This window comes from Carlito syrichta, unplaced genomic scaffold (assembly GCF_000164805.1).
Source record: "Carlito syrichta isolate Samal-C Ts95f unplaced genomic scaffold, Tarsius_syrichta-2.0.1 Scaffold309093, whole genome shotgun sequence".
Taxonomy (NCBI): domain Eukaryota; kingdom Metazoa; phylum Chordata; class Mammalia; order Primates; family Tarsiidae; genus Carlito; species Carlito syrichta.
In genome coordinates, this window is record NW_007253189.1 from 930,165 (window position 1) to 949,042 (window position 18,878).

Genomic DNA, 18,878 nt, shown 5'->3' on the forward strand with positions numbered 1-18,878 from the left:
TGTAAAATGATTTGGGGGAGAATTCCATCTTTCTCAATTGCCTGGAATACTTTCAATAGGGTTGGTATCAGCTCCTCCTTGTACATTTTGTAGAATTCTGCTGGGAAGCCATCCAGTACAGGGCTTTTTTTTTTTAGGCAGTTTTCGTATGACAGAGAGTCAATTTCCTAGGTTGTTATTAGTCTATTTAGTGTCTCAATGTCTTCTTGTTTTAACCTGGGGAGGTTGTGTGATGCCAGAAAGTCTTCCATTTCATTTAGGTTATCAAGTTTGTTTCCATATAGGTATACATAGTAATCTCTGATAATCTTTTGTATTTCTTTGGGGTCAGTTGTGATTTGATCTTTGGTATTTCCAATTCTGTTTATTTGGGCTTTTTCTCTCTTTTTCTTGGACATTCTGGCCAGAGGTCCATCAATCTTGTTAATTCTTCCAAAGAACCAGCTTCTTGTTTTGGTGATGTTTTCTATGATATTTTTGTCTTCTGTTTCCCTATTTGGGCACTTATTTTTGTGATTAGATTCTTCTGCTAAAGTTGGGGTTTGGTTGGTCTTCTCTTTCCAGCTCCCTTAGGTGATTTGTTAGGCTTTCCACTTGTGATCTTTCCATTTTCTGGATGTGTGCTAGTAGAGATATAAATTCCCTTTTCTTAGAACTGCTTTCATGGCATCCCAGAGGTTTTGGTAAGATGTTTCTTCATTTTCATCTGTTTCCAGGAATCTTTTAATTTCTGCTTTGATTTCAATGTTGATCCGGTAGATGTTCAGCATCATGATGTTTAGTGTCCATGTGTTTGTGGGCTTTGGGGAAATTTTGTTGGTGTTGCTATTTCTTTTCATTCTACTGTGATCTGAGAAGACACATGGCAAGATTTCCACCTTACAGAATTTGTTTATGCTTGATTTATGGCCAAGGATGTGATCGGACTTGGAGTATGATCCATGTGGTGAAGAGCAGAATGTATATTCTGTGGTTTTTGGGTGGAATAATCTGTAGGTATCTATTAAATCCATTTGGTCAAGTGTCAAGTTTAGGTTCTGGAACTCCTTGTTGATTTTTTGCTTCAATGATCTATCTAGGGCTGTTAGTGGGGTATTCAAATCCCCTGCTATAATAGTGTTAGAGTCAATATCTTTTTTTAGTTTACTTAGTAGTTGCTTTATAAATGCTGGTGCTCCTGTGTTGGGTGCATGTATGTTTAGGATAGATATATCTTATTGATGGATTTGAATCTTTTGTCATTATGTAGTGTCCTTTTGCATCTTTTTAAATTTCTGATAGCTTAAAGGTTGTTTTGTCTGATATTAAGATCACAACTCCTGCCTTCTTTTGAGATGCTTGCCTGGAAACTTGTTTTCCATCCTTTGAGTTTGTGTACGTCCCTTGAAGTGAGGCGACTCGCTCCATGCCTGGCAAATAATTTGTCATGGTTTTTTTTTTTTTGAGTTGGAGTCTCGCTCAGTCGCCCAGACTGGAGTGCAGTGGCTGCTCCTGGCCACCGCAGCCTTGACCTGCTTGGCTCCGGTGATCCTTTCGCCTCAGCCTTCCAAGTAGCCAGAATTACATGCATGTGCTACCACGCCCGGCTGAATTTTTGATTTATTGTAGAGATGAGGTCTCACCAAGTTTCCCAGGCAGGTCTCGAACCCACAGGTTCAGGTAATTCACTCACCTAGGCCTCCCAAAGTGCAGGATTACAAGCTGAGCCACCAAGCCCAGCCGGGTCATGGTTTCTTATCCAGTTTGCCACTCTGTGTCTTTTTAGTAGTGCATTTAGTCCATTCATATTCAAGCTGATTATTGAAATATGATTGTTTATCCCTGTCATGAGGTCTTATAAAATTTTTTCATTGTTTGCTTGTATTCTTTTGGCTTTGGTGTTGATGTATATGTGTGTTTTCAAGTTTCTTGTTGTGCTGTATTCTCTGTTGATTCTGTGCTCTGCTGTTCTCTTGGGAAGTGTATATATTCTTTATACATTCTGGATGTAGCTTCTTTTTAAGATAGAAGAAAGAAAAGGAAGAAAGACACTTTGACATGCGTTTTCAAATCTGTTAATGTAATCTTTTATGAACTGAAATCTTATTTTAATGAAGTCCAGTCTATCCATTCTTTTTCCTACTCCAAGGTCATGAAGATATTCTGTATTATACTTGATCACTTGAATTTCCAATTTAAGACACATCTTGAAATATATGTCTGAACTTATAGTGTACAATCCCAATATAAATAACATTTTAACTAAACTATTATCACAAAACTATTATCAATTTTATAAGTACATTTTCATAAGAAATTAACTCCCTTAAAAAACAACGCTTTAAAGAAAAAATTTTTTAAATAAATTTTCTTACAAGCCCATTAAGAAAGGGAGGGTATGAGTTTTATCACAGCAGTAACAAGTGGTGTTAAAAGCATGGACTTAGGGCTAAACAGGCTGAAATCATGGCTACCCATTTAACAAGCTGTGTAGTTTTACAAATAGTTTATCTCTGACTGGATTTCTTCAATTGTAAAATATAGATAACATATGAATATAAAGTATTGACACTAAATGCAGCACACAATCACTCCATACCTGCTGTTGATTATGACTAAGATGTTATTATTAACATGAGTTATATGAGCTCACGAAACTTAAGTTTTTGGTACTGTGAATAAAGTAAGCATCCAATCAAGCTGTAATACAAATGGTGAGAAGCCCTCAGACCAGTATAAAGTGCTTTGTGGAAGGAGAGATCATAAGCGATCAGGAATTAGGAAACAGGTGATATGGTTCCCAGGAGATTTTGAGAGGCAGATTTGATAGGGGGCATTCAAGGTATATGGACAAGATGAACAAAGGCTTGGTGGTGGGAAAGTAGGAGTTAGCTTCAGAAAAGATACACTACATATAGGAAAATAGACAAAAATAAGGCTAGTAAGGTAGGTTAGGATTGAATGTCAAGCTGAGGAATCAGTACTTAATTCAAGTAAAGAAGGTTTTCAATCCGAGAAGTGACAAGAAAATCAAACTGACTGCAGTGAGTCAAACAGATTTGTATAGGGAAGGAGTATATACCAAAATATATCACAGTAGTTCAGATAGAAAGATACAGAAGCTAAACTAGGGAACCAGTTAAAGTAGAGTATGTCCCTATCTGTGAGATGAACCCTTTGTATGCACTAAAGGTGAAAACAAGGCTAGCAATAAGAGTCTAAGACTGGGTAGTTAAGAAAATGGTGATTGATGCCATTAATTTAAATACAGAGATGGGAGAAGATGGGGAGATGTTGAGTTTGGTTCTAAACTTTTTAAAAATAAGGCATCACCAGGAATTTCAAGGGGAGGTGTCCAGCTGGGAGCAAAAAATATAGGTAGGGGGCCCTACTGGGATTTGTAGTCCTTTGATTGCTTTACACTAGTTGTGTGCTTTAACAAGACACTCATCTCTGAGCTTCAATTTCTTTATCTGTAACATGGGGATCAAAATACCTCTCCTCATAGTGTTGATACAGATTAAGATGAATAATATCTGAGAAAGCACTGTAAATATAGTTGATGTTATCAAAGACCATTTAAGTGCTTTATATATGTCAAACTATCCTAAGAACTATTCGAGAAAATTTTTTGGATAAAAATTATACTATTGTCGATTCTTTTAGGGAGTGAGGATCTTAAAGATACAATTGTATGCAATCACAGATCCTGACCAGAAGGTGGCAGGAGAAAGATTTAGTCAGAGTTTCCTGAGGAATCCATATAAATGAGTCTTAAATAAAAAGTTCATTTATCTTACCTTTATGTATAATTAGACTTCAAAATAAACGTTCTATAGTTAGCTGCATGGGTCTCTACACAATTATTTATCCACTGACCATATCTATCTCCAATACAGAAAATGGAAAAAAGAAAGGGAGGAAATAATGCAATGACTACTACTATATAGTGAATACCTCTGTGTGCCAGAAACTGCACTCAAGATTTCTATACAGTCTTTCATTTAACACCAGTAAAACCTCATGGGGGTAGATAGTATTATTCCCCATTTTAAAAATGAGGAAATTGAGACTCAAGCTTTTTCAAGAGAAAATAAGCAGTGCCAGGGTTGCAACTGCCGTGAGAAAAAAGTAACATTTGCTTATTTACAAAACTGAGGTACAATCTAAAGAAGACTGCAAAAAACAATGAGCCCAAAGTACAGGGACCTTGAATCAGCTCTCCGGAAAGCCTACATGTTGTTGGTAAAGAGCGAGGTTTTAGGGAAGCAGGGCTGTGGGGTATGAAATCAGACCAACCTGAGAACAAATGCTTCTGAGCAAGAAAAAAGAATCTTCAAATAGCTACAAAATAAAAATTCTAAATAAATTCATTTTGGAATGGCTTAAGTGAAACGTGCAGCTTGGGTGATCCCAAAAGATTGTCCTGCCTAGACAGCTAAAAAGGAACAACCTCCTTTGAGGAGACTAGGGATTTCAGAGTCCCTGCCACAAGGTGGAAAGTAATGGATTTGAGAGTAAGTTATGAATGGCAATGTGCCCTCTAGCCACCACCACGTAACCGCACAGCTTGCCTCTCTGATAACTAAAGCTCCCCAGGGACGAAAGGTGGTACAAGAGCATTGCAAGAATAGAGAACAGATTCACTATTACAGTTAATTATATCACTTGAAAAATCAAGCCCTGGTGAGATGCCAAAATTCAGAGAAACCAAGGAAATGTTTGTATTCATATATGCATAGAAATACACATATGCTTATACAGATAAACAGAATTTTGTCTAATATGAAAAGTACCAAATTATTAAAATTAGCTTCCTCTGCAAAGCAGAACTTGGTATGAGGAGGAACATCTATCCTGTTTTTAACATGTTGAAACAAACATGTACGAGGTCTGCCAATTAAGTTTGTGAACTTGTCACCATGCACTTATATTGGCAGCACCTTATAAACAACTCGATAAGGTTTTATAACCTTGGTATATCAGTGTCTCACAGCTGTGTGTTCATGTCGATGTGTGGCAGTGTCTTGCTGAGTGGTGTTCATTATTTTTGCATATTTTTTTGTGTGCTGTTGTGAGAATGTCAGAGCTTGAAATAGAGTGACAAGCAACATTAAACTTCTTATTAAACTTGGCATGAGTGGAAGTGAAATCAGGGACACGGTGGTCCAAGTTTATGGGGATAATGCCACAAAGAAAATGGTAATGTACAAATAGATTAAATGTTTTTCTGAGGAGGGAGAAAGTGTCACTGATGAAGAGAGGTCAAGATGGCCAGTAATGAGCAGAACTGACAAAAACGTTGCAGACATTCATCAAATTGTGCGTCAAAATTATCGGCTGACTGTGCGAAGCAGAGCAGACCAAATAAGACCACATTGTCAATACAGAGAAACAAGAAAATCTTAACTGAAAATCTTGGCATACGAAAGGCGTGTACAAAAACGGTCCCAAAGGAGCTCTTACATCACAACAACTCACCAGCTCACACAGTACTGTCTGTAAGAGACTTTTTAGCCAGTAAACAAATAACTGTATTGGAACAATCTCCCTACTTACTTATCTGGCCCTCAATGACTTTTTTCTTTACCCGAAGGTAAAGGAAGGTGACCATAATGATATTCAGCAGTGAGGGATGTAGAACTTTTTCTAGGATGAGTTTGCAAACTTAATTATCATACCTCATATATTATTTTAGTATTTTAAAAGTGTTGTTAAAGAGAATAATGACAAGTTTGTGCAAAAAAAAAAAAAAGAAGAAGAAGAATAATCCAGGAAGTTTTTTTTATTATAGATTAGATTTGAAATGATACAGGTCTTGAACAGAATTAATTCATCTATGATGGCTGAAGAAAAACTTCCCTGTGCTAAGAAAATATAAAACATACCCAGTCCCTATACTATGTCACGATGAGCTGTCCAAAGGACAACATCATGGCCATCTTCTCTAGCTAAAGGGAGTGAGGGTCAAAGTGTTCCAGTGCACTTTCTACCTACTCTACTCTGAGACCAGATAGTTTGAAATACAAGTACCACTTGGGGGTTCTTGATGCCAATCTTCCTCTGTTTTCTGCACTCTACTTGCTTTTCTGTACTTGTCCTTTGTGTATTTCTCATGTTTCTTTTTAGCTTCCTTCTATATATTTGTCTCTTTTTTCTTGCCACTCTAAGCATGTTTCAATTTTCCAGAGCTATATTCTGAATTGTAACTTCATAATTCCTGTTATGAAAAGAGGCAAGTCTATAGTGTCAAAAGACTAGAAACTGAATATTGATCCCACCATTACTATCGTATGAATTTAGACAAGTCACTTAAACTCCCTGAGCCTCACTTTCCTCATATGTTAATGGGGGCAGGTGAAATGACATACAATAATAAACATGTGAAAGAACTATGTCAAGTGTTACACAAATGTTATCTGAGTAAATGGATACTATGACAACTTCTATATTGGTGGTTTTCTACTCTGAAAACTGTTCTTTGAAGGAGCTAAAGCTTTCTAAAATGCATGCAATTCAAAACATTTATTTTGGTTATATAGAATATTAAATATACTCTCTAGCAGTCTTAGAAGTCTTATTGATGACTCAGCTTATTAAAAAATGTTTTCTTATGTGGTACAATAATAACAATAACACTTACTTATGAACCAGGCTGCTGTTTGACTATATATATGTATATATGGATATATAGATATATTTTCTTATAATCTAACATCAGCTCTAGAAAATATAAATTATTATTTTTAGTTTGTAACTGAGGCACAAAGAGGTTAAATAAGTTACCCAAAATCAAAAATGTCTGTAGTTCATATTCTTAGCCACTCACATATATATTTCCTGAGAAAAATAAATTTGTTAAAAAGGACACCAACCATAGCCACAAAGTTGGGGACCTGAATTTTTTCCAGTGTTTCTCTGAGTTGATCCATCTCTGCTCGACATTCATCCAGCTGGCATTCTAATTTTTCTCTACGTAATCGTTCATACTCTAGATGGCCCTGCAGTTCTTTGATGGTCCTGTCAAAAAAAATTTTTTTTCAATTAGTCTCCAATGACAACAATTATTTTTGTTAATAGTGGAAAGCATCCATGCATTGTACTTAAGGCAAATAAACCAAAGAAATCATTTATTCAACAAATATGCATTGAGGGTCTACTATGAACCAGCACTGATCTAGGCACTGGTGACACAACAATGAACAAAAGGCCAAGAACTTCCTAGAACTTACCTTAGTAGTGGAGACAGACAGACGGTAAAGAAAACAGACAAGTAAATTATATAGTATGTTGGAAAGTGTTAAGTGCTGAGGGAGAAAAAAACATAAAGCAGGAAAGAAAACATAAAATTTGGAGGAAGGGGTTAACACTTTATACACAGTAACTAGGGAAGGCTTTACTGGGAATGGGGCTTCAGAGCAAACTGCTGAAGGAAATAGAGAGATAACCATGTAGACATTGGAGGAAGAGCATTCCATATAGAGGAAACAAAAAGTGCGAAGGCCCTATGGCAGAAGTATGCATGGCGAAGTACAAGAAAACCAGAGGCCATGTGGTAGAATAGTTTAAAGAATAAAAGAGAGTAGTGTAGGTTAGAAAAGTAACAGATAGCCAGAAGTAGGTCCTTCTTTTGGGAAGCCATTAGAGAAGGCTTTGAGCAGAGAAATGGCATGATTTGATTTGAAGTTTTAATATGATTACTGGATAATGTGCTAAGAACAGAGTATAGGGTAGGGAGCTGGGGGGGGGGGCGCGAGGGGGCAAGGACAGAAAGAGGAGACCCATCAGGAGGATGTTAACAATAATTCAGATGAGATGCTGTCACTGGAACCAGGATTTTTCCTGCCTTATAGCTGGATAATGAGGGAAAATAGAATTCCTAAGGCATGCTGGATTGGATGTTGGGTGCCAAGGAGGGCAATCCAAAGGTATATAGCAGTATTTCTGGTACAGAAGTGAGTGGGGTTAAGACTAGGAATAGGGAAGAATGTCAACTATGAGAGACGATAGCAGTATTTCTGGTACAGAAGTGAGTGGGGTTAAGACTAGGAATAGGGAAGAATGTCAACTATGAGAGACTTAGTTCAGCAACTAAGAAGGGACAATCATCCCCAGGACAGAGTAATACGACTATGTTTTGTTGTATTGTGACTTTGGTCTAACTAATGGATAACAATGACATAAAAAGGACATCCTGCAAATCACTATTTGTCTACTTTTTCTTTATAATTATATCTAAGATCAGGAGTTTGCACCTAAAGAGTAAAAGTGTTAATATGCACTAAACACAAATTGGAGAACAAATGCTAGGGAAGAATTAAAATTCACTAAGGGTGGAACTTAGAAGAAAAACTGTAGTCTCAGCTGATGTGAAAAGCCTAAAGCAATCTTTTAAAAAAAATTCTGCTCAAAAATAACTTATAGCAGTGATATGCCCATTTCATACTGATAGGCTAATCTAACTATTCAAGTAAAAGTTTCTTTAAGGACTATTAAAATCATAATCTTAAGCAGGGCTGGAGTCATAGACTCAGGCTCAAATCCTGGCTTCATCTCCCTCCTTTACTACTTACTCCCTCTGTGACATTACACAAGTTACTTAGCTTTTATATTAAATCTTGGTTTCCTAATCCGTATATTGAGATAATAGCTCACAGAGCTGTGAAGACTGCATGAGATAACATAAGCAAGGGACTTGTCTAGTGTGTAGCATATAGTAGTGTTCAGAAGTAATACAAACAGTAGTGGTAGTATAGTAGTAATCTGCTCTAGAAGAAAAGGAAAGGAAACCAACATTTAAAGATCATTACTAAAAAATAACTGATCCACTATAAAGTGCTTTTCTAGACTACAGGGGATCTAAAAATTTTCTTTCTTTCTTTCTTTCTTTTGAGTTGGAGTCTCACTGATGCCCAGGCTGGAGTGCAGTGGCACGCTCATGGCCACCACAGTCTCAACCTGCTGGGCTCAAGCAGTTCATCAGCCTCAGCCTTCCAAGTAGCTGGAACTACAGGCATGCACCATCACACCCGGCTAATTTTTCTTGATTTATTGTAGAGATGAGGTCTCACCAAGTTGCCCAGGCTGGTCTCGAACCTATGGGCTCAGACAATCCTCTCACCTCGGCCTCCCAAAGTGCTGGGATTATAGGCATGAGCCACCACAACCGGCCTAGATCTAAGAACTTTCAACTGGGCTCTTAGACCAAGGTTAATGCTAAAAATATTCTATATCTCAAAACACTTCAAGAGGTAGTAGACAGCTACCTATATGGTATGATCTTGTGAGATACCAAAATGGCATCAGGCTTAAAAAAAAATTTTTTTTTTTAAATCAATCTGCCACAGCTTCCTAGTGTCTAAAATCATATTAAGAGGGAATGTATTTTGGTCTATGGTTTTGTCTTCTTTTTAAATTTCCAAGTACCCACCCATGGAAGTGTAACACATGAATCTTTACATTATTATTATTATTATTTTAAACCAGAGCCAAGTGTTAGCTCAATCACATTAATCCTTATAAAAGATTTAGATGTTGCTCTGTATACATTTACCAGACCTCTTACTGAGCTAGATTCAGAGGAGGGCAGAGGAAAGGGAAACAGGAGGTAATAAAAGTATAAGGCAAAGAGATACAACCAAAGGAAAGAGCAGAGAAATCAAAGAATGAGGAAGGGGATCCATGTGCATTTCTCTTTTCAGATCTGTGCTTGATTAAACTAGAAATCTCCTCTCCTCTCTCTCTCTGTTCTCTGTCTACTCAGCAAGCAGATAGTCACAGAGGCAGTGGAAGGAAAGAAGCATGAGGCATCCTTTGTTCCAGCAGCCATTAATTATAGTCATCCCTGGGTATTCATGAGGGATTGGTTCTAGGAAACTCCACAGACACCAAAATTCGTGGATGCTCAAGTCCCTTATACAAAATAGTAAAGTACATATTTGCATATAACCTATGCACATCTTTCTATATACTTTAAATCATCTCTAGATTCCTTATAATATCTAATTCAATATAAATGCTATGTAAATATTTGTTATACTGTATTTTTAGGGAATGATGACACTGATTTTTCTTCCTGAATATTTCTGATCCAAGGTTGGTTGAATCCATGGAAGCAAAGCCCACAGTTATGGAGAGCCAACTGTACTAAGACAGGTACCCAATGTCCAGAGAGCCAATTCAGGGTGCAGGAAGTGAAAGGTGAGGACAGCTATGCCTCTGCTCACTGCCTCTAGATGCAAAAGCATTCTCTGATGGAAACCATAGTCAGTGAACAGAGGACTAAGTTTTAGATACCTGCGTGGGCCGTCCAGCCTGAAGATCTGAAGATCTTCAGAGACTGTGTCAGTGTATCAGTTTTTGCAAGATAAGAATAATTCTGGAGATTGGTTACAGAAAGATGTGAATGTGCTTAACATTACTGACCTATACACTTAAAAATGGTTCATATGGTAAATCTTTTGTTATATGTATTTTACGACAATTTTAAAAAGAAATCTTAAGTCCTTCTCCATCCGGGGGCTTAGGAGGAAAACATGATGTAACTTAACACCCTTTGGCAGGATGAAGGGACAAGTTTTGTGCTGAACAACAAACCCTCACATGGCATTTAGAAAGGTAACTAAAAACAAATCATTAAAGTTTTAAAGGATATTACTTTTGAGACTCGAGTCGTTCTTTCTTCTGCTTTAAATCTTCCTCTGTTATCCCTCCCAAGTGTTTATAGTTGCTCTCAGCAATATCCAGAAGGTGTCGCAATTCTACAATTTTCTTGTAAGCTCGCACTGCAAGACAAGAATTTAATAGGAGCCTACTTTAGGCAGGTAACAGCTCATGTGTTCACAAGGTCCTGGTCCTCTCACATATTCTTCCTCTAGAGCCAGTGTCTGTGTGGTTTGGGAAGGCGGATGGAGGGATAGTGGCATATAAATATTATCCTTCTAGTAACGGAATATTAGGATGAACACACAATGAAATACTAAATGGATGACTGTTTCTCTGCTACTGGAACATGGATTAGATTGTTACAACTGTTAATGATATGAATAAGCATGTTTAAGGAAGACTAGCAGTATTTTAAGGACTAGTGGTAGGTTATAGAGTCTCAGATTTGTTAGACCATGCTTAATTTACTCTATGTTAGATAATTAGAAAAATGGATATATGCTTAATTTAAAATAAACCAGAACTAATCCAGCCCCAAATGTCATGTGATTAGTCACTTGTAATATGTATACAAGAGGATACTGAAAAAAGAAGTGTTGAGAGCTATTTTAGCTATTCTCCAACTATCAGAACCATGATCTGTCCCTCCTTTATGTCAGTGTTTTTCAACCTGGGGTGATTTTCTTCCCCAAAGGTCATCTGGCAACATCTGGAGACATTTTGGCTTGTTGCAACTTGGGAGTGGAAAGGGGGGTTGCTACCTGCATCTAGTGGGCAGAAGCTCAGGATGCTACTAAATCTGTTACAATGCACAGAAGAGCCCACCTCAACAAAAATAATTATCTAGTCCAAATTGTCATGAATACAGAAGTGGAGAAATTTTGTTTTACAGAACTAGTTTAGCAAATCACACCCTCTTCTTCCCTGATTTATCTATCAACAGGTCAGAACTGCAGGTTCCAAACTGCATATACCAGAATCAACTGGGGCACCCTTTAAAAATATGCATGCTTGAGCACCACTCCAGATCTACAAATTCAGGGGTCTGTACTTATAAAGCACCTCAGACTATTCTGAAGGACAGACAGGTTTGAGAATTGCCATAACCACTAGCAAGCAGGAAGGTAGAGGGATTAAATGTCAGAAAAAGATTGAAAGAGCAATGGGTATTTAGCTTGTGTAATAATTTCTTTAATATTTGAAAGGCTGTTTTGAAAAGACCTGTCCTACAGGGTCCTCAGACAGAAGTAAGAGCTAGGATTAATTGGAATTAGCTCCTGGAAAAGAGACTCCAACTCAACAAAGAAATTTTCCAACAAAAACAATTAAAAACTATCATGCATTTATGGAGTGCCTATGCTGTGCAAAACACTACATTAAGTAGTCTGTCAATGATGGAAATGACTTCCCAGGGCAATAAGTGCTTTGTCACTAAAGGTGACTGAGTGGAGGTTAGATGACATGTGAAAGGAATGCTGAGCTAGCAGTTAAACCTCAAATGGTTACTGGGTTCTGCAATGCCATGGTCCTAAATGTAATTCACTAAAACATGCTCTGAATTGAGGCTCGGTTCCAGAAAGTCTGGAAAGACAAGAAATCCAACCAGTTCCTTGTAGGTGCTCTGGCAAAACTTAGTGTTCCAAGAAGTGGCCATCTAGTCCTTTAGGTTTTACCATGGAATAAAATTAAACAAGTATAATAAAACAGCACATGACTTCAAATTTAGTATCCCTTCACTAGCTGTGAGCACCCCAGCTGACTGCATGGCAAGGGTGCTGAGAGTTCATATGTGTATCAAGCACACCACAACAAAAATTCTTCTTGCCATGGTTTTGGTCCCTTCTGAAACAACTTTTTGAAGTGTCTTGATTGCCTAACATTGATTCTTTCCCAAATATCTCTTAATCAAATAATTTCAGAAGAAACTGAAGTCCTACAATTAACTGCTCATTTCCTATAGTCTTTGTAGTTTTCTGCACTCTTTGCTAATTATTTATGAAATCAACAACAACAACAAAATCTAAGGTCAAGTGCAGTGGCTCATGCCTGTAATCTCCTCAACACTTTGGGAGGCTAAGGTGGGAAAATTGCTTAAGCTCAGGAGTTTGAGATCAGCCTAGGCAACATAGCAAGCCTCATCTCTACAAAACATAACAAATTAGCCAGGTGTGGTAGCACACACCTGTAGTTTCATCTACTCAGATGGATAAGATGAAAGGATTGCCTGAGCCTGGAAGGTCAAGCCTGTGGTGAGCCGTGACCATGCCACTGCACTCTAGCCTGGGCAATAGAGTGAGATCCTGACTCAAAAAAAAAAAAAAGAAATATAAGCATAAGCAACAAAATAAAAAGTAGATAAACTGGACTTCACCAAAGTTTAAAACTGTTATGTATCAACAACACTATTAAGAAAGTTGAAGCGAGGTGCAATGGCTCACGCGTAATCCCAGCACTTTGGGAGGTGGAAGTGAAAGGATTGCCTGAGCCCACGGGTTCAAGATCAGACTGATCAACATGGTAAGACCTCATCTCTACAATAAGTAAAAAAATTAGTCAGGTGTGATAGCACATGCCTGCAGTTCCACCTACTTGGAAGGTTGAAGCAGAAGGATTGCCTGAGCCCAACAGGTCAAGGCTGTGGTGGCCGTGAATGTGGCACTGCACCCCATTCTGGGTGACAGAGTGAAACTCTGACTCAAAAAAAAAAAAAAGTTGAAAGACAACCAATAGAATGGGAGAGAACATTTGCAAATCATGTATCTGAAAAGGGACTTATATCCAGAAGTACTTTTACAACTCAGTAATAACTCAGTTGAAAAACAGGAAAAGGATTTGAGTAGACTTTTTCTCAAAAGTAGTCAGTAAGCACACAAAAAGATAGTCAACATCATTAATCATTAGAGAGACACCAATCAAAACTACAATGAGATTCCACATCATGATACCCACTAAAAAGGCTATAATTAATAAGACAAAACAACAACAAATGTTGGTAAGGATGTGGAAAAATTTTAACACTCATACATTGCTGACAGGAATATAGGATGGTGCAGCCACTTTGGAAAATAGTTTGGCAGTTCCTAAGAATGTTGAACAGAGTTTCCAGATGACCCAGAAATTCCACTCTTATATATGTATATACCCAAGAGAAATGAGACATGAATGTTTATAGTAGCATTATTCACAATAGTCAAAATATGGAAACAACTCAAGTGTCCATCAGCTGATGAATATAAATATAAATATAAATCAGTTGATGAATATAAATATAAATATATTATAAGAATAGATACCAGACAGCTTATTCACTCTTTCTACTATGGGAAGACATGGATCTATCAAAGTCAGAAAGAGAGCCCTCACCAGAAACCAATCCCACCAAGCTTTGATCTGAGACTTCTAGCCTCCAGAATTGGAGAAAATAAATTTCTGTTGTTTAAGCCACTCAGCCTACAGAATTTTATTATGGCAGCCCAAGCAAACTAAGACATCATTCAGTGGAATAAGATTGTCCTTCAGGTGGTAATCATGAAAAGGAAATCTTTGGCATGTCTCCTAATGCAATGAGTATGGAAGGAAAAAAAAGGATGATTAAAAACTATTTTAGAAAATTCCACTAGCAAATATGGTAGCTTATTAATCTTGCTTTTATGAATCTCACAGGGCAGATGATCAACACTTTCATAACTTTTAAAAAAAATTCATAAATCAGGTCTGTTAAGAAACAAGAAAATATACAGAAATGATTTATCTGTTTACCAATGTAACCCTAGAACTAGAACAATGCCTGACACATAACAGATAATACATATATGATATGACATGAGAATGACATGAGAGAAAGAAGAACTGATAAAGTACAATTTCATTGACTAATTTTAGTACTACATCGAACAGACTCAGATTGTTTTCTGAATTCCAGAAAGCAGTACTATTTCTAAAGCACTGCCACAGCCCTTAGCCTGGGGCCATGCACACAGTACATATTCAAATACTATGTGTTGGATGAATGGAGTGCCTTCCTTATTCATTTTGCCTACCTTAATCCTGGCCATTCTTCACAAGTCAAATTCTACTTCTGAAAAGTCTTTATTACTCATTTATCTGTAGTAAATAGTCCTTTTAAACTCACCACCACTCATCTCATTGCCCTGACCAGGAATCTATCATCCTTGATTATCTTTGTTCTCTAACACTTCATATCCAAATCTATCAGCAAATTCTATCATTTTTCTCTTCTGAATACACCCAATCTTACCATTTCTCGTCATTACTTCACTCTAGTCCAAGCTATAATCAACTCTTTCCTGATCTAAGGTCACAGCCCTCTAACTGATTTCCCTCCTTCCACTCTTGCCCTATGAAGGAAAATGGGCTTACCACAACACTGGAAATCTGGAGGGAAAACCATTCAAGGCTAACTGGATCTCCCACCATTCCCTAGATAAAGTATGGTCTTACTGATGCTGAGTTTGCTTTAAGAACCAGGAAATATATATAAATATTACCTTAAAGAGAAATGCTTAAATTGTTAATGTAAGCTATTCTGAAGCCTGATAAAAGCTTCTAGTATAAAAAGGCTGAAACAAAACAAGAATGAAGATTTCCAATATCACTGGTAGTTTTAGGTCTATACCAGGGACTCTAGGAGTCTGGGAAATCTGTGCAGATATTCTGCATCTGCTCTTGTATAATTCAAATTGCACATTCTTGACAATTTAAAACTGTATCAGGAAATTCATCCAACTTTATATTGTTAGATATGTTCTTTCCCCCCATAATTCATAATCCACCTGAAATGTTGTGGTCTTCCCCACTCTCCACTCTATTAATTACCAAAAGCTACAGTGATATTGGTTTTAAACTTGAATCAGATCACATCATTCCCCACCCTAAACCCCACCAGTGACTTTCTACTTAAAATAAAATCTAAATCTAAAATCCTTGTTAGGCCCTGTATTATCAGATTGGGCCCCTGCTTACCTCGCCAACCTCATCTGTTACCATTTCCTTAGGGAGTCTACTCCAGACACACTGACCATGCTCAATTCCACCTCATGGCCTTCACATGCACTGCTCCCTCTGCTTGGAATGTTCTTCCAAGATTTTCATATGACTCACTCTCACCCTTCAGGTCTCTCCTCAAATGTCAACACTTCAGAGAAGCCTAATGGTTATCTGATCTATAACAGCACCCTACTTTATTTTCTTTATGTATCTATTTTCTTATCATTCTCCCCCTTGACCATCAGCAGCAGCAGAACATAAGTTTCTTTTGTATCATTCAGTTGCTCAATAACTACAAAAGTGTCTGGCACATAGTAGACAAAAAATATTTGTTGCTATTAGTATCTGTAAAAATAATCTGCCAACTAACCATGGAAATCCTTGAGGTATCTCTTTCTCTATTTCCTATGATTCACTTTTTTTGCTCTTATATAACTTTCCCCCCTTGAGGGACAGAGAGTATGTCTTACATTTTTTTATATGTTCAACAGCCCACTACAAAAATTTGTATTAGTTCTGGACCCCCTAAAAATATCAAATTATTTTACCTTGTAGATAGTGTTTGTCTTTGAGTAACTTCTAAATTTGTGGTTAAAAGTAGCTACGATATTTCTGAAAAGAAAGATTTCAACAAGGGAAGCATACTTACTCCTGGAATCCGTTTTATCCAACTCGCTCAGACATAAATCATCCTTGGCATCAGTGCTTCCCTCAACACCATGTCTTATAAAACATTTCATGTCATTTTCATCAATTTCATTGTCATCATCAATATCGTATTTCTGTAGCCCCTCTAATAGCTTCACTGCTGCCAAATGGGCAAACCTGTAGAAAAGAAATCAATAACTAAGAAGATTCACAAGTTTCTTCAAATTGAAACTGCAGCTTGCCTTAACTCAGGAAGTTTTACTCTCTACACTCTGTCACCAACCCAGCCACCAGCCAAGGAGCAAACTCTATCTGACTTTAAATTGTCAGTGACAATTTAACACATATTCAGTTATGTGGGAAACTCATTTACTTGACACTAAAGACTAATATTAAAGACTAATTCCATAATTTTTATTGGCAAAAATATACTGGGGATGGAGATCCAATATCAAAAGAATATTTTGTGTGCTCCCAAACAGAGCTGCTCAACTGAGTAGAAGGCCCAGATCACCCTACTTGATTACCTGTCTTATTGCCTTTTCTTGGCCCAACTTAGATTGCAGGCTTTGTTCTGGTTCCAGTTTTAGGGCTAATTATAGCTCTAGTCCTCTCAATCTCCATCGTTCCTCAACCTTAAGCATATAGCATGGCTTTGAAAGTTAAGAAGAAAATTACCTTTCCCTCCATGTTTTCTATTCTTTTTTGTTCTTTCCTATATCTCTATGAAGATTCTAGTAATATACTCTTCGTTTTGGAGTAGTTGTGGTTGTTGTGACTGTATGTAATTTGCATATCTTCCCACAATCTACTAATTCCATTTTCCCATACTTACATAACCAAACACAAACATACACCTATCCTTATCTTTTTTACCAGGTACTGCAAATCATTAAAGACATTTTATTAAACATACATAGGAAATTCTAAAGTTTAGGAATTCATTATCTCCACTACTGGGTTGTAATTTAATAGCTGTCATTGAGTGCTTGCTTTATGTTAGATTCAAATTATTTCTGTAATAACACCACACTCAGCACCTAGCATTATGCTACATGAGGAAAAAATGTGGACCAGAGATTACGAATAACTCTAAGTACACCCATGGTACTCAGTCACCATGTGCGCGATTGGTGTAAAAATAGACAAACAGATGAATGGACAAAACAGATAGTTCAGAAATAAACCCACATATATATGGACAACTGATTTTGACAAAGGCACAAAAGGCAGTGGAGAAAGGATAGCCTTAAGTGTTCTTTATCAAAGAAAATATCCAGATGACAAGTATATAACATATATATAAAAAACTGCTCAAAATCATTTTTAATTAGACAAATGCAAATTAAAACCACAATGAAGATAACACTACATACCTATTTAATTACTAAAAATAAAAAAATCTGACAATACCAAATGCGGGTGAAAATGAACAAGAAAAATATGTACTCCTTGCTGGTAAGACTGGATATTTATACAGCCAGTTTGGAAGGTACTTTGGCAATTTCTTATAAAGTTAAACATACACTTAGCATCTGGCCCACCAATGCTACTCCTAGATTTGCCCAAGGAATTACAAACTTATAATGACACAAAAATCTGTACATGAATGTTTATAGCAGCTTTATTCATAATCACCAAAAAATAGATAAAATCAAGATGTCCTTCAACAGCTGAGTGGACAACTGAACTATAGAATACTATGGAATTCTACATACAATGGAACAGGGCTCATCAATAAGAAGGAAATGAACTGCTAATACACGTAGATAAATCTCAAAAAAATTATGATGAGCAAAAGAAGCCAGATATAAGTACGCATTGTATGATTCCACTGTATAAAACTCTAGAAGATGCAAACTAATCTATAGTGACAAAAAGCAGATCAGTGTTTGCTTAGGGAAGGGACACTGGGAAGCAGAGAAAGGGAAAGAAATTATAAAGTCACAGAAGACATGTGGGGTGATACGTTCACTGTTTTGATTGTGATGATTGATGGTTTCTACAGGTATACACATATCAAAACTCATCAGTTTTAATGTACAAATATGTGCATTTTACTATATGTCAATTATATCTTAATAAGGCTGTTTAAAAAAAATCGGTCTGAGTTGGTAATGATCCCAGGTACAAGGTACAACAAAACTACACTCCAAGTTATCAGAGAAATCCTACAGGCAGCTGGGTGGGGTGGCTCATGTCTATAATCTCAGCACTTTGGGCGTGGTGCCATATACCTGCAGTCCCAGCTACTTGGGAGGCTGAGACAGAGAGATCACCAGAACCCAGCAGGTAGAGGCTGTGATGAGTGAAATCATGCCACTACACTGCAGCCAGGAGACAGAGTGAGACTCCGACTCTATTAAAAAAAAAAAAACCCACAGACAAGATTTTAAGGAACATAAGCTCACAAACAGATGTTCACGGCAATTTAGCAAATGATTGGGCCCTAGAATCCTGTCACGCCTCATCTGCCATTGTTAACCTACACTTTAAATTTAAACCATTCTAAACAACATGCAGTTCCTCAACATACAAAGTGTTATCTTACAACACCTATTCCTTCAAGGGTCAGCATA

General features: G+C 37.1%; 1 protein-coding gene across 3 annotated transcripts in view; it reads right to left on the bottom strand.

The window, feature by feature from the left end:
• Positions 1-18,878, bottom strand: part of ANKRD42 (ankyrin repeat domain 42) — an 86,038-nt gene that overhangs the window by 6,963 nt on the left and 60,197 nt on the right. For 2 of the 3 annotated variants that reach the window (XM_021716927.1, XM_021716928.1), the window contains exons 9-11: positions 16,301-16,476; positions 10,637-10,763; positions 6,855-6,999 (exon numbers count right to left, since the gene is read on the bottom strand). In XM_021716927.1, the coding sequence (XP_021572602.1) occupies positions 6,855-6,999; positions 10,637-10,763; positions 16,301-16,476 (448 nt within the window). Of the gene's footprint in view, positions 1-5,746; positions 7,000-10,636; positions 10,764-16,300; positions 16,477-18,878 lie in introns of those variants that run through there. The other variant, XM_021716929.1, reaches the window with a different exon arrangement.